Raw genomic sequence first — 17,646 nt, forward strand, 5'->3', positions numbered from 1 at the left:
AAAATGCTACTCAGCTTGCACAATCCTCTGAAAACTCTACTAAGTTAGGTACAAGTGCTGAAGTGGATACTTGAAAAACAAAACGGTTAATGTTTAGTCCACCCACTTGCACAAACACTTCTGAGCTAAAGATGACATGAGGATTATGAGCTTTCATTCATCTATTAACCTGAATGGTAGCACTGTGCATGAGAGCAAAAAGTTAATATGGAACAAACCTAAGTAGGGAAATTAATAAAAGATTCTTAGCTATAATCAAACATAGTGAGTGCAGTAAAGAAATACCCAAAGCAAAATTAAAACTCCTTACTCTTCCTGACCTTCTGTCTGCTTTCTAAGTTGGCAATACTAATCTTTATAAATTTAGCTACATTCAAAGACACAGGCACTGAATTTACCATCAGTTAATACCACTCAATTACTTTTGTGTCCTGCACCCCTTCTGTTGAGAGTCCCATTACTTATACTTTTCAATCTCTAAATCTCTGAGTATCTCCAGTAATTCAAAAACACAATATTAGCTGAGCACTAGTGGCTTGGATCTTTAATCCTTCTACTCAGGAGGCTGAAATCTGCAGGAACAAGGTTCAAGGGCAGTCTGAGCAAAAAAGTTCACAAAATTTTATCTCCAAAATAATCAGAAAAAAAAATAGGGAGGGTGCTGGAAGGTGGCTCAGTGGTAGAGTGCTTGCCTCACATGCATGAGGCCCTGGGTTCAATTCTTCAGCACCACATAAGCAGTTAAAGCCAGAAATGGCGCTGTGGCTCAAGTGGTAGAGTGCTCGCCTTGAGCCGAAGACCTGAGGGACAGCGCCCAGGCCCAGAGTTCAGGCCCCATGACTGGCAAAAAAAAAAAAGGGCTTGAGGCAAGTCTCAAGTGGTAGTGCACCAGCAGAGCAAAGCCACTGGAGCAAGTTTAAAATCTCAGTACTGACCAAAAATAGTCATAATAATGTTTGCATATCTTTGTATAAATAAAATGAAATTGCATTTGTCACATATTTAATTATTTCTATGAATATATGACCATGGTGTTCCCACTTTTTCCTGTTAACCTGAGAGATTATATATTTACTCAAATATATAAACTATCTCTAACCTTTCCAGGTAGACAAAAGATTCTGTTTAACATATTTGTTATCACACAATCCAAATTAGTATATGGCCAAGGTTGAAAAAAATGTAGACATACAATCTGTATTTTATTCTCCTTCCATGCACAATTTCCATGAAGTGTCATGTTTTGTAGAATAAAAAAAACATGTCATTCAGTACTCCCTATTTTTTTAGTACTCCCTATTTTTAACCCTTTAGTAGACTTATAATTCCAAACTATGATGTGTAAACAAAAAAAAAAAAGAAAGAAAGAAGAGCAGAGAATGAAGAAGCTGTGGTAGGAACAGAAGACAGTATCTGCAGGAGGGAAATGGGATGATAAAATAAGAAAATCTTTGCAAGTTGACTGCCTCAGGCTTGACAAGTTGGAATAAATGGGTAGAAAGAGGAAACAAATGGTAGAAAGGCAAAAAAGAAGAGTAGAAGAGGGCAATAGAAAGAAGCTGCTATGAATTTGTTACCTAATTATGGTAACATTTTTTTTTCTCTCAGTTGCTCTAGTCATGGCTGGTTGATAGAATAAGTACCACAGCCATGTAGTACTTATTACCTGATATCCGTTTGTCTGTCTCTCTATCCGTATGTATGTATGTATGTTAAACCCTTGGAATAACTTTTAAGATACAATTTTCCATTTATTTCAAGATAGCATAGCATTCTTGATTACATGGTGCATATCCTCAAAATAGTAAATTCTTGATTTACTAATTTTCCCTTAAATTCCTAATTGTTATTTCTCTCTATTCATCCATTGGTATTTATTCTTTGCCAAATTATACAATATTTATCATTCTTTTCCATTTCTACACTCAACTCTGTATTTTAAAGACCATGCATTGCTGCTACAATATTTATATACTCATTTATTCTGATTGCTATGCAGATTTTCATAGTGTTTGTAAAAGCAGGCAGCAGGGCTGGATTTGGATTCTGAGCCATATTTTGCTTATCCCTGGGTTAAGAAAAAATATGATTCATTTTACATACTTGGATTAAGTTATTTTATAAAGAAGACCCATCCCAAGATGAGTATCTATAGAAAATTGCTTCAGGTATTTCAAATTCTACTTATACTTGAAATGCTTTGCAAGGTTGATGAAGTGTCTCAGTATAAACAACAATATCAAACTAATAGAGAAAATGACAACTTCTTTTCCAATGTAATTCAGAAGTTAGGGCATTCTCTACCTCTGTTTAGAATTTTAAGAGACCTGTAACTTATGAATCTGAGTTCAGAAAATTGATATAGATTCAGAAAGGGTCTTGGGTTGAAATCAGTCTGAACCTACTCTTAAGGCAGGGTCCTACATGTCCTACACAGGATGAGAAAATTGACTTCCTTGGTTTTTGTGTCCTTATTGTTAATGTAAGAATTTTTGGGTTTTTTTTTAATTTCTAGACCAAAATACTTGTGCTTAATGATGATGAATTTGAAAATAAACATGTTCGTGGTTCTGAGAGGGACTTCCAGTTCTTTCTTCATGAACCACTTTGTGATTGTGTATATAATACAGTCAGCATGTTATTTACTTACCAAATGGATTTTTAAAAATAAGGCAAATGCTGGTATACCATAAATGAAACAATGACCTATAAAACAATGAAAAATAACCACTTCCTATAAATATATAGTGTGGTCAGGAGGCCTGACCACATCAATGACATGTGGCAAACACATATTTTAATTTGGCAGAATGTTCTCAATTTCTGCCATACTATATGTCCTGGAATCTCTTAGGTCAGTTCTTCTATCATTTGTACGGAAGTTTCTGGTCGCTGCTCTTACAGTCTCTGCATTTATATACTACATCATTACTTTATGAGAACGTTAGCTGGTAATTCCTTAACTCTTTTCGCTGATGACCTTTTAAAGCTGCGTAATTAGAATAAGTTGTGGTTATTGTATTGGAATCTGTATCCCATGGGCCAACAAGGCAGCACATTAATTCTCTGCATCACCCACTCGATGTGCAGTGCCACCAGCACAAGGAGATTATTCTTTGTAATTACATAAAGAAAGGGTCTATTTAGTGTTAACTGACCTTTCTGTGACTGATCAGCCTTTTCCACCAGTGAAGTAGAAATGTATATCATTAAAATGTGAGTAAATAGGAAACCTTTTGAAATCTTAAACTACTCATATCAGGAGGTGCAAGGGAGTAGGAAGGGCTCTTTAGACTTTTTTTTTTTCATAACAACATTAAAACAGCAGCCCTCCTCTCCACCCCGCCTCTTAAAAAAACCCACTTTAAAACTATATTTAGACTATTGAAAAACTGAAGTACGATTAAATGAAAATAATGCATATAAATACTTAACAAGGAACTAATAGGTAAGTTTGCTTCTGGCTCACAATTTTGGGTGAGTGGAAAACATTTTTTTAAATGTTTTATTATATTTAAGTAGTTACGCCATTCAACACAGTTTTTTTATGAAGGTGATACATCTTTATCTTTTTCAGCATTCTAACCTGTTCCTCTCCATCCACCCCTTCCCTTGCTTCTCTTAATTTTGTAGGATAGACATTGAATTTTTCCTGCATTCTTTCTCCTTCTTCTCTTCACTCATTTACTCTCCCTTCCTTGGAACCTACTCTATCCCTTTTAAGTACACACTTCCTGTTGTTTATTTTGTTGAACTAGGAATTTTGCCTTTCTAAAGAATTTTACCAGTTTTTCACCTGAATCCACCGTATTTCAGTTAATGGAAAACATTTTTAAATCCAAGCATATGCTCAGGATTAAAATTAAAGTTTATTTTGAAACCAAACTAAATGTAGAGAAATGATTGCTGTGTCAGTTATTGATGACATTATAACATGCTTCAGGAATTATTCTAAGATACAAAGTTCATATAATATATTCACTTAAATCATATAGTTTGGCTTGAAGAAAAACCACTAGGAATATAGATTTGGTGACATTAATTTTTGTATGGTTTTTTAAACTATAATCTAGTTCTATAATCAGTAATATCAAATACTTTTGAGAGTGTATACAATTATAAAAGAAAAGTGGCTATGTAGAAGTTAAATACCAATGTATGTGGTGCTTACGTAGTTTTCCTAAATCCACTGAGTAGTTATATGAGAAACACTAGAGTCAACATGGAGATAAATATTCTCCTTTCCTTGTGAACCCATACCCACATTAGAAAGGCACTTTTTTTTAATACTTGAGAAGCACGTTTAATACTTGAGAGTCACGTTTTTTCTACTGAGATGAACTACACATGGGTGAACTATCTCCAGAAATCTATTTATAAACAGACTTTTCCTGAAATCTTGTTATCCACCTTCACTGTAACTTTTCTCTCATGGAAACATGTGGCTTTTATATTTCTTTGTGTATAATGTTTTCTGATGTAGTGAGCTACGTGCAAGTCTCCATTTCCTTATTTGATGACAATTGTTTGAGTTTTCCTTCTGGTGTTAAGAAATTCCAGTCAAATATGCAAAATGAACAATGACAAACTTAATAAGGAACAAGCAAGGTTAATAAAAAATATTTATAAATTCCCAAAGGCTTTCTTTAGAGAAGCAATGACGTAGGATCCATTAAGTAAATTTTAGGAATAAATTAAAGCCAGCAATACCAGGATCTGTAACCCAGTAAGACAACTATGATAAAGAAACCTGTATATCGTTATATATTTGAGTACTGCAGAGTAAGTAAAAGGTTTCTTAAAGCACAACTTTGCTGGTAAGCTCTCTCTGGACAGGCCTTCCAAAAGTAATGACCTGAAAATGCTATTTGACCCCCAACAGGGTGCCTCCTAGGGCTTTGCATATACCAGTTGCTCATTAAGTATTTTTTAATTGAGCGAATACAAAACATTTGGTCTGACACAATAATTTGTAGAGTTTGAGTCAGGAGACATCCTTGATGCTAAGGGTTGATTTGTTCAATTACTAATGGAGAATGTTCTTTTAAGACTAATTATTGGAGAATTCAAGTTGGACAAGAGACTGGTTTCCATGGCAGCACAGACAAGGAAGGGGTCCTGGGAGAGTTAAAACAGTTATTTGGTCCTTTGAGGCTTCCTTGGTATCGACACATATCATTCTTACAAACTTTCCGCTCTGGGACACTGGGAGAACTCTAGCTTTCGGTAGTAATTGGCATATGGATTTTAAGGAAGCAGCCAAGCAATAATGCCTCTGCACACATAGTAGGTGATGCACTTAATAAATTATATGTGTTCTCCAAGTCTCTTGTATTTTTGGAGAATTGGTGTGCATCTGGGGCATCTTGTGCTAATACCTGTGATGAAAGGAAACATGTTTGAAACAATATTGCTGACACAGAGAACTTGGAGTTCTGTGATACGTTTATTTTGCTTATCTCCTGCACGTTTGGAATCAGTCTTAGTACTGATGCTTGTTCTAATGACATCCAAACCAAACATCACAACATGCAAAATTACCAATCCAAATTGGTAGATAGGTGCCAAAGGCACGTGACAAATTTCCTCCTATGGTGTGTTAGCTTTTTCATCACCATGACAAATACTTGAGAGAAACAGTTCACAGGAAGGATTTGTTTTGCCTCAAATGGTCCTGTTGTTTTCAAACAGCATGGCAGAAGGATGTGGAAGAACAAGACTGCTCATTTCATGTTGGCCAGGAAGCAGAGAAGCAGGTGAAAGGGCCAGGGGCAAGATACTGCCTCAAGAACACACCTACTTCCTCCAACTAGGATCCACCTCCTAAACGTTCTGGCTCCTCCCATATTAGCCTTGCCAGCTGGAGACTAGCCATTCAGCAAGAGCCTGTGTGTGTGTCACATTTCATTTGGAACCATAACAGATGAATGCATGAACGTGTGTACAGGATCATGCTAGTGAAATATTGATTGGGAGCGCTGGGGATTAGCCATAATGCTACCTATCAATGGAGTATGAAGTATATAAGTATCTCTCACCATAGGAACATTAGTAAAGTGTGGAGAGATAGCAGAACATTCAACATTACCTATGTATGTTTAATTCATAAATCAGGTGGCAATAATCTAACACTCCTAAAGAGGCCAAGAAAACATTTGTTTTTTTTGTTTGTTTGTTTTTTTTTGGTTTTTTTTGGGGGGGTCTGGTCATGGGGCCTGAACTCTGGGCCTGGGCACTGTCCCTCAGCTCTTCAGCTCAAGGCTAGGGCTCTATCACTAGAGCCACAGCACCACTTCCAGCTTTTTTCTTTTTGCTTATGTGGTGCTGAGGAATCGAACCCAGGGCCTCAGGCATGCAAGGCAAGTGCTCTACAACTGAGCCACCTTCCCAACCCCCCAGAAAACATTTCTTTTGACTCAAACTCTTCTAAATTTGCATAAATGTATCCTCCCCCAGGTAGCAGAGTAGCTCAACTCCTGGCCAATTAAACTGACTCTTTAATGGTTCAGGTTGCCTTCTATGATGCCTTTTCTGACCCTGCTTCTCCCTTTACAAAACCAATTCCACATACCACAGCTATGTTTTTTTAAACTTCTGCCCCCTCCAATTCTAGCATATAATCCTTAGTGAACAAGGTTGTATTTTATCCTTTTTAATCCCCGGGCTAGCCTTTGAGCTGGACCTGTAGAATTAATCTACTGAAGGTTTGGTGAGGGGAGGGTGGGGGAAGTCTGAATAAACAAATAAGTAAATGAATGAAAAGCTAGCTAGTTGTCAGGGTGCTCTGGAGTAAAATTCATCAATAAATACTAGAAATACACATTTCTTTGATGGTGATTCTGGCAGGAAGTCAATTTTTTCCAACTGTGGACTGAACATAAATGTGTTGCAGCCTGTGTAAGAACACAGACATGCCAGTAAGAGTCAGAAATACCCCCAGTGAGATACAAGAAAGTTGGGAGCAGTCCACAGTATCCTATTAATAACCAAGTATCCAGAGATGACAAGTCATCAGAAAAGATCAGTAGAAACAGCAGCAGATAATTACATGAGGACAACAGGATTAGAATTAGAACTGACAACTCTCTTAGAATGCCTGATTCAAAGAAGGACCCAGGTCCTCCACCCGGTGAACTGGAGCAGATAAATTCCTGTTTTAAAAACAAATGAGCCTGGGTACTGGTGTCTCAGGCCTGTAATACTAGCTCCTCAGGAGGCTGAGATATGAGAATTGTGGTTCGAAGCCTGCCAGGACAGGAAATTTTATGAGACTTTTATCTCCAATTAATCACACACAAAAATGCTGGAAATGGTGCTGTAGCTCAAGTGGTAGAGTGCTAGTCTTGAGCAAAAGGAGCTTAGGGATAGTGCTCAGTCCAGAGCTCAAGGCCCAGGACAGGCAAAAAAAAAAAAAATATGAGGGTATAAATGACACATTAAGTTGAATCATAAACATGATAACTTTATAGGAAGCTATGTAGATTTTCTGCATATGTTTTAATTTTACTGACTTCTCTAGCATGTTTGAACTGTTTTCTCTTATAATCTCCTTTTGTGGTAGTCCATCTTAAATTAAAAAAAAAATAATTCATATGAATTGAGGCTTTCTCTCTGCTCTGTGTTAGCATTACTCTACTGTACTGACCAAAGCCCAGCGACTTGAGGCCTCAGCTTAGAAGGTCTGTGGGCCCAGCCTTGCCAATGAATGCATCAAGCCTAATCAAATTATGAGTATGATATCGAGCAGATAAGAAAGGAACCTAATCTTATCAGATGAGCTGAAAAGCTCAAACAGAATGTACACACGAACATATAAATTGATGCTAAGTGAAATCAATCCCAAGATAAGGACATAAGAAGTCTTTCTTTGTTGTTGTTGTTGTTTATGTTTTGTTTTGTTTTTTGTCCGTCGTGGGGGCTGAACTCTGGGCCTGGGTGCTGTCCCAGAGCTCTTCAGCTCAAGGCTATGACCCTACCACTTGAGGCACAGCACCACTTCCAGGATTTTTCTGCTTATGCAGTGCTGAAGAATCAAACCCAGGGCCTCATGCATGCCAGGCAAGCACTCGACCACTGAGCCAACTTCCTAGCCCCTGCTGTTGTTGTTTTAAATGTACTAGGTAATTTTAAAATAAGTTTTTTATTGTGAAAATACTGTACAGAGGGGTTACAATCAAGAGCAAGATAATAAGTACATTTCTTATCATGCATTGTTGCCTCCTCCTTTGTCCCTACCACCCCTTCCCTCCCATCTCCATAACTATATATCTCCCCTCCCCCCCCGTCCCGCCGCCTAATTTGTAAAGTTCATTTTTCGACATAGTGTCTTGTACATCTCATTGTTGCAATGGGTCAACCTGTATCCCTGTTTAAACAATTTGTTTTTTCCCTTCCCCTTCCCAAATTATACCAGTATCAAATACAGTGAAAACAGGGGTTATACCGTGGGGGAGGGACATACAAAGCAACAAAAAATCATGTGGTATCTTATAAATATGTTAGAAACAATAGCAAGAAAGGAAAAAACACTTGTGTTCTTATCTTGGGGTTATTTCGCTTAACATCATCTTATCTGACTTTTTCTGCTTGTCTCAGATATATACTAGTTATTGCAAATAAGGGAATTCATGGGACCTATGTTTCTTTAGGCCTGCCTTACTTCACTTAGCTTCTGCATAGCAAAGGAAATAGCTAGCAAGATCAATAGAAAGCCCACGGATTGGAAGAAGATCTTCATTAGCCATACAATGGACAAAGGTCTCATATCTAAAATATACCTGGAACTCAAAAAAATAAATACCCCAACAAAAATCCTCAAAGAAACAACTGCCCAATAAATAAGTGGGTTAATGACTTAAAGAGAAACATCTCTGAAGAGGAAATAACAATGGCCAATAGACACATGAAGAATTGCTCAACCTCTCTAGCCATAAAAGAAATGCAAATTAAAACAACATTGACATACCACTTCACCCCAGTTAGAATGGCTATAATCAAGAACTCTAATAACAACAGATGCTGGAGGGGATGTGGACAGAAGGGAACCTTACTGCATTGTTGGTGGGAGTGTAAACTTGTTCAACTACTTTGGAAAGCAGTATGGAGGTTCCTCAAAAGACTCCACATAGAGCCCCCCCTATGACCCAGCAATCCCACTTTTGGGAATTTACCCAAATGATCACAAACAAGACCACACTAAAGCTACCACCACAACTATGTTTATTGCAGCATTATTTACCATAGCGAAGATATGGAACCAACCCAGATGCCCCTCAGTAGATGAATGGATCAAGAAAATGTGGTATATATACACAATGGAATTCTATGCCTCCATCCGAAAGAATTGCTCCCCTTGTTAGTAAATGAAAAGATCAGGTGATTTTTTTTTGTTTCCTTTGTATGTTCTTTTCCTTATGGTATCTCCCTTGTTGTCACTGTACTTGATTTTGGTACTCTGCATCTTGTATATGCATTTGTCTAATTTGGGGAGGGGAATAGGAATAACAAAATGGTGAAACAAGGACATAGAATGACCCATTGCAACAGTGAGACCCACAGGATAGTATATTGGGAATGAACTTTATAACTTCGGCTGGGGGGAGGGTTGGGGTGCAACGAGTGTGGGAGGTGGGGGAGGGAAGGGATAGTGGAGCAACAGCAAAGGAAGGGGTAACAATGATTGATAAATAATGTACTTGTTGCCTTACTCGTGTAGCTGTAACTCCTCTGTACAGCATCTTTACAATAAAATTTAAAAAAAATAAAGGGGCCTATTTATATATAACCAACACGTAAAGAATGCCTTGTAAAGGTCTCAAGTTCTAATTTTCTTTAGCAGCCTATTCCATCTAAACAGACTATGCATTAATCAAATTAGTGTGAGAGAGTTGTTTGGTGGAAATGAAATCAAAACAAAGATGTAAGTTAATTGATTTGATTATCTGTGGCTATTGGGTTTTATGATGACAGCCTTATATATGTTTAAGAGTACTGGCTTGTGTTTTGAGGGTTAATACAATAGTTAGGCGTTTTGGACCCAGTACTTGTCTACCTGGATGCAAACTCTAGATTGTCCCCCCAGTATCTGCATTACCTTGCATGAGATACAGGTGTTTCCATTGTAATGCTCATATAACAAACACCTGAAAACTAACTGTGCAGTTTTTGTTATGCTCTTGGTACTCTGTTAGAAACTTGTAGAGGGCACACAAAAAATGGATTGCCTCTTTTTCAGATCTTCTGGACTGTAGATGGAAACATGGAGTTGAAATTATGGCTTCTTTAGATGTGTCATTCACTCAGTTGATGGTGTCAACTCTGTGTGAGGACAGTTTACTGAGTCTCCTACTCATGCTTTGTCCTTGGGAGTTGGATTCCTAACATTAGCATGACTGGGAAAATGCATTCCAAGACAGACACTCAGAAACTTTTTGTTTTTTATAAATGAGCTTGGCAAGTCACAGCATTGTTCCTACTGTACTTGATTAATGACCAAAAATGCAGGGAAGGAGACACCACTTTTATGTCAAGTTACAAGGTTTTGGAAAAACACATGTAACCATTTTTGTAAACTACAATTTGGTGCGCTTACCTTGTCTTCTTTATCTATAAAATGAGGATAATCATGTAACATTCTAGATAATTGGTATGAGAATAAATTCAGTCAATATTGCCTTCATAGACTAATTGCTGGTTATAGTAAACACTCTCTATCCTAATGTTACCTGTGACTTTCATTCTAATTTTTATGATCATTTTCTTATTATCCTATTTTGTCATATATCCTATTAAAATTAATTGATGTCTGAAGTAGCGTATTTCTCTTTACAGTGACTATGTTAGATTCAGTTTTTATCTGCTCTGTATGGAAATCATAGGTTAACATTCAGAAATTAGCTTTATTTGTAAGTTCTTGCCTATTTGTCACATAGTAAAATATAAATTAAGCTATATGATTCTTGTTCACAAATAATCCAATTCTCTAAGTGGAATTTCCCATTCCTAACTTAACAAACCACTCAAAATTATCTTGCCTTCTGTCTCCAGAAGAACATTCATTGGTGTTTCAGGTCTGTTACTGAAAAATTAGCTTTTAATATTGTCATTCAGGTATAAAAAATATTAAAACTGACTCCATCTAATTCTATGGAAATATTTATAGCATTTGGCCCTTCTAATGAAAGTTAGTTTGCTGTGGTTTTAGGCAAGTTTCCAACATAAGTTTCTAAAGTTTGTAGCTCTTGGACTAGAATTAGGACAAGGGAAAAGTAAATGGATCTCTGTTTATCATTTGGGCTTTTTGAAGAATACCTGTGACATAATATAAATCACTAGGGATCAATATGGACACCAGGCTTTCATGAGACATATATAATGTGGAAATATTTGTAAAGGCAATTTTTTGCTGAATTACCACGTATTACCAGTACCACGTATATATTTTTTAACAACTTATACTAAAGGTTTGATGTAATGTCAACTTTCACATCTTCACTGGTACACAATGGTTAATTTTGTATTTAGTAATTAAATTATCATTATGCTTTTAATCTGAGTCTATGAGTTTATTACTCTTACCACTGTGGATAATGTTACAGGGGGTTAAGTTTTTCATGTGTTTTTACTTAGAATTAATTTTGAAGAAGTCACTAATATAAATTGCTATCAAAGTAATTCAAGTAAGTTATTTTTCTAAGTTTTTCTAATTTCTCTATCTTTCAAAGCAGACAACGTTTTCTGTAAAAGAAACCTGGGAAAGAAGTTATTTTTTTTAATTTTTTAATTTAATTTAATTTTGTTTTGTGAACATACTGTACAGAGGGGTTACAATTACATGGGCAGGATAATGCGTACATTTCTTATCAAGCATTGCAACCTGGAAAGAAGTTATTAACTTAACCAAACTCATGCATCTAACTTAAAATTACAGATAGTCCAAGTATGTCAATAGGCAGCAGTGCAGTTATTTTCTAAGTGGTTTGTATTAGATTTGACAAACATGTGTTTAGTCATGGAGGATAGTGCTAGGTTTTAAAATCCCCAAATACAAAATATGAAACAATGTAGCTAAAATGTATTGACATCATAGCTTTGGTACCTCTAAATGTTCACAACTGTTTTCTTTCATACTTTCCTCCTATCCTTTGAGTGTGTGAATGCCAATATTCTGAAGTTGTCAGTGATCCAGTTCTAAGCATAGAAGTGTGTTCTATTTGAGCATGAGTGGGGGGAAGGGAAGGAAAGGAAAACAGAATGGGAAACCAGAAGAAGATCATTGATGTTGAACAGAGGTGGCCAAACTCCCAGGAGAGACCAAAGGCAAGGGAAGAAGGAAATGAAACAGACAGATACACTCTGAGAAATCACAGAAAATGGAATAAAAAGAAAACTGCATCAAGACTGAAAATGAGTAAATCCAAGGGGGGGATATTGGTGTCAGAGAAAACATGGTTTGTTTTTTTTCTACAGTCTATGTTAGATGTTTTTAGCTAATTCAAATGATGCAAATGTTGGAAACACATGTAAATGATTTTAACTGTATATGCTTATCTTCTAGAAAAAACAGGATGATTTGCTGAAAGAAAACTACCGTTTAGCTCAAGAATATCAAAAGACTCAGACAATTTACATAGAGGAAAAGGATGCTTTCTTCAATCTATTCACCAGGCAGCTACCACTCTATGAGTCAGTTAGTGACAAGAAGCAGGTATTGGTTTTCCTTTCTTCCTTTCTTCCTTCCTTCCTTCCTTCCTTTCTTTCTTCTTTCTTTCTTTCTTTCTTCCTTCCTTCCTTTCTTTCTTCTTTCTTTCTTTCTTTCTTCCTTCCTTCCTTTCTTTCTTTCTTTTTTTAAAAAATGATTTATTTGATACGTGTATCACAAAAAAGTAAAAAAAAAACACATATCATTTTGGAGAGTCTTCAACATGTTGAGTATCCTTATATAACCAAAAAAAGGCATGTTTTCTTTTTGTAAAGAGTTTTTTGGTCTATTTCAGTAATGTTTTCAAAATTGAATCTTGGGAGAAATGTTTGAGACATAGACAATGTATAATCTGCCATTTCTCAAGTACTTGCTTTTAATTGTCATGCCCCTTGTCTCCCCAGCACCTCTATCAATCTAGCTGATTGGCAATTTAGTTAACCCTTTCCAGTCTTACCTTTCTCATCTACAATGTAAGAGACTAGTTTTCTCACCTATGATGTCAGAGTGACCTCACAGGTTAATTGGTAAAGAATAAAAAAGAGACATTCATAATCATTTACTTTAAATATGAAGGATTATTATGTAACTGTAGGTATTATTTCACTCACCCATATGCTGCTTATAAATTTAACTCCATTTCTCCTCTACCTACTCAAATGAGAGAGTTCCAACTACACTGGGTAGAAGAAGGATGTATCTTTCATTTAACAAATGTGTACTGAAATAATATGAGAAAGCAGATCAAAAACTGAAATAAAATACTTAAGGAAGAATTGAACATACATCCACCCTGCCCAAATCTTAGTATCTTCAAATAAGTGTGTAAGATTCAAGGAAAGAATGTGTCTGTGGAGTATTTATCCAATCATTTAATGTAGTTGGCATTGCTGGTGGGATCATAAAGGTCCTATGTGCTGCTGAAAATTGCAAAAGGGAAAATCATCCATTCTTATTCTCTATTTTATTTTCAAATCAAGGGGAGAATAAAGAACAAGTGTCTAGGGTTGGAAATGTGGCTTAGTGTTAGAGTGCTTGCCTAGCATGCATGGAGACCTGAGTTAGATTCCTCAGTACCACATAAAAAGAAAAAGCTGGAAGTGGCACTGTGGCTGAAATGGTAGAGTGCTAGCCTTGAGCAAAAGAAGCTCAGGGACAGTGCCTAGGCCCTGAGTTCAAGCCCCAGGACTAGCAATAAAAAGTGTCTATGTGCTCAGTATAGTTCTTTGATGGCAAAGGATAAATATATTAAATAGCTGAGTAAATATTGGAGACTCATGCCTTTCCAGAAAGAATCCTAACACAATCTTCCTTTAGTCTTACTCCCATTGCATGAATAAAAGCAAGCCCTGTTGCAAGGTACACGGAGTGAGATCTGGCCTGGCAGGCAGCGGCGAGTGTTAGGAGACAAGGTTTGTGTTTGTGATTCCCCAGACGAATCACTTGGGGCACACCTGTTTCAGGGAAACTTTCAAAGATTTATTTGGACTTCTAGTCATTTTTCATCTCCATCCTTCAGCAATGGAGGTCATTAAGTGCAAGCTGCCCTTGTCAGTGTCATGTAGGATCAATTTGCTGCAATGGACAGAGAGGCCTTATTGATGCTGTTAAATCTGTCAGTGAGAAATCGTATGTCATTAGCGTCTAATGCACTGCTTACAGGATGGAATTTGGCCATCAAAAAATGAGAAAACCTTTTACTATTTTAGCCCAGAGGGTTGATAGTGCAGCCTCTCTGATATACATAGGTTTCAGTTTGGGGTAGGCAAAAGCATTCTTTGATCGCAGATTCCCTTGTCGCATTCCCTTGTTAAATAAAATAGTTGATATACACTTTAGGATTTTTGAATGTCTTTGCTTTTCTTGATTAGCTTTGGTGCTTCTGAACCTGAATTAGTTAGGTGTGATAAATAAAGACATTTTAGTAATTGTAATTCTTAGATGGTATAAGTCTCTTTGCACAAATTATTTTAATTTTAGGCCAGGAGAGCTTGATGGAAGAATATGATGAGTGAAAAATAGTATCTCTTTCCCTCATCATGATTTTTATACACAGATGTTTCAAGTGTTGGAACATTGCAGCATTCCTCTCATTGACAATGTTATGTCTGCTTTATCTCCTGTGTTTCCTTGATACTTCCCTGCATTTTGAATATTTGCAGCAGAAAGTATTTTCCCCTCTAAGAATCAGACAGAAGTAAAAGCAATTATGTAAAAGTTTTATTTTCCCTGTTCATGGGTAACGATGGAATAGAATCCAATCTAAAACTTCTCATATGTCAAAATTAAAAACTAGAAAGGAACGAAGGAAAAAATAATCTTGAAGCCAGGTTTTACCTCTATGTGGATATAGACATTTTCATAAGGAAATTGTCAATGTATTTTATGTATTCCCTTTAAAATATTCATGAATATTTTGGTGAAATCATCAAACATTTGCTTTTAGTTTCACCTGCAATTCTTGGACCCACAACAAATGGTAAGTTAAACCTGCATGCAAATGTTGATGTGGTCTGTTGGCTGAAAACTAGATCTCTTCCAAAACTAGTTTAAGGATATTTTTTAAATTCTTTTCATGAGTCACTTGGGAAGTTAACCCTTTCCTGCTCCAAATCCAAGTGACTTTAAACTAAGGAAATAAAAATTTAGGAACCAAGCAATATTTATCAAACACTTAAATATATCCAGGTGTCTATCTACATTGTGTACCATGAAATTTGCAAGTACCGTGTGTGTGTGTACATTGTATGTATGTGCTGAACTCAGGACCACCGTGCTCTCCCATAGTATTTTTGCTGAAGGAGAAAAAGCATTTTCACTCTACTACATGAGCCACAATTTAGCTTACAACTTTTTGATGGTTGATTGGAGATAAGTGTCTTGAACTTTCCTGCCCAAGCATGAATCAGGAGTACCTGGTTCAAAAATATTCTCCTTTTAATGTTCCTCCATAATCCTGGAAATATTTTCCATAATTGCTGTTATGATCCTCAATAGAAGACATGGAAACAAGGTTAAATGTGACAGAAGACCACACAAGTACGAATGCGATTGAATGCATCAAAATTTGTGATGACAAGTTTAACTACATCCATCCATCTATTGTATAACCTTAATACTATATTAATTAAGCCGTCTTGCACATTCAGACATGTTGAGGCCTCACAGAACTCATTCTTTAAATTAGTTAAAATAAAATATGACTCACCATAATACTGCTGTTGATGCTGCAGTATACCCAGGAGTATGCTATCCTATCTCAGCCTCATCGCTGAAGACTATGTACCTAAAGAGGAGGGGGGAATTCTTTCCTGAAATATACAGAGAATTAAAGACCTTCGGCGACCTTTGTCCATGCCACCCATAGAAGAATCATGTAATTTTCCATTGAATTTATATGGCTTGGTCTTGTTGAGTGAAATTCCCATTGCCAACACTCAAAAACTTAAATCATTTGTAGATTTCTCTTGCATTTCTTTCTTCTTTCATCATTTTTCAAATGCCGTTTCTTCTGATACTCACCTTGGATGGATTTAGACAGGAGATGGTCAATTCTAGCAATAATATAATTATCTTTCAAGAGGAATGTGAAAGTAGCTTTAGTTCCCAGAGTTATAAGTGTTTCCCCTAATGTTTGTTGTCTGGCATATATTAAAATTCTGCTTTGGATGGTGATTTCCCAGTGGTTGTCTAAGTAAAGACATAAATTTATTTCTATCATAAGAAAATTTTAAAATTTTCCAGTCGTTTGGGTTTAAGACATTTATTTCTTAGGACACAAATATTTGTGCACATGTCCACACATATGCAATCTCTCTATAATACAAAATTATATACAACACTAGCATTTCTTTGGCTGCTATTCACAGGAAACATGCATGCATGCTTACTTGTTTGTTTTAAAGAGTTTCTAGACTTGAGAAGCTTCTATTAAATTCCTACCATCCCTTTCTCTGAAAAGTTCTCCTCTACAACCTTTTGTGATACATATGGACTAACACTAGACAGCTAGTAATAAATCCTTTTATTTCTGCCACCCAAGTCTCAATGAGAAATGCCTAAACTTTATTTCTGGATAATGTTTTTAGAGAAGTATAACTCAAATCAAGTGATTTTTTCAGCTAAGGTCCAGTTTTGAGGGGACTATAGATTTATGTACCTTTCATGCAACTTTGAAAACAGATTCTTCTGGTGGGCTTGCATATCAATGATCAGGTTTTGATGTCAGCAACATATTAAAAGTTATTTATTGAGTTTGATGATAATGGATCCCTGGTAGATCAAAGACAGTCAAGGTAAAATTTTCAAATCTGTATTTCATATGTATATATTTTCCATCTATTTTGTGGATCTCACAAAGGTTATATTTTATTCCCCAATGTATATCTGGATATCTGGGCAGTATCTAGAAATATTTGTAGTTGCTTGCTCCCAGAATCTAGTGGAACAGATGCTGCTAATATCCTTAATTTTTCAGGACAGCCTGCATACATCTATCTATCTATCTATCTATCTATCTATCTCCCATCTATATACCCATCTATCAATCTATCATCTATCTATACTTGGTGAGACCATATCCCTGATCCCCTTCCAAGATTTAAAGTATATTTCAATATTAAAAAATACTGAGATCTCCCTCTTTGCAGACTACATGACCTTGTATTTAAAGAATCCCATAGACTCCACACCCAAATTACTCAAGCTGATTCAAAATTTTGGCAAAGTAGCAGGGTATAAAATTAACCCCCCAAAATCAATGGCTTTTCTGTATGCCAACAATGAGAAAAGTGTGGATGAAATTAGGAAAGCAACTCCATTTGTAATAGCCCCACAAAATATAAAATACCTAGGAATTAACTTAACCAAAGAAGTAAAGGACCTCTATGATAAAAACTTTAAAATCTTGAAAAAGGAAATCAACTCAGAACTAAAAAAATGGCAAA

At 36.2% G+C, this 17,646-nt stretch overlaps 1 protein-coding gene across 1 annotated transcript in view; it reads left to right on the forward strand.

The window, feature by feature from the left end:
* Ccdc178 (coiled-coil domain containing 178) overlaps positions 1 to 17,646 on the forward strand; it is a 302,072-nt gene that overhangs the window by 196,645 nt on the left and 87,781 nt on the right. The window contains exon 21 of the mRNA XM_013014802.1: positions 12,557 to 12,706. Coding sequence (XP_012870256.1) covers positions 12,557 to 12,706 — 150 coding nt within the window. The remainder of the gene's footprint in view (positions 1 to 12,556; positions 12,707 to 17,646) is intronic.

The sequence above is a fragment of the Dipodomys ordii genome, unplaced genomic scaffold (assembly GCF_000151885.1).
Source record: "Dipodomys ordii isolate 6190 unplaced genomic scaffold, Dord_2.0 Scaffold25, whole genome shotgun sequence".
Lineage (NCBI taxonomy): Eukaryota > Metazoa > Chordata > Mammalia > Rodentia > Heteromyidae > Dipodomys > Dipodomys ordii.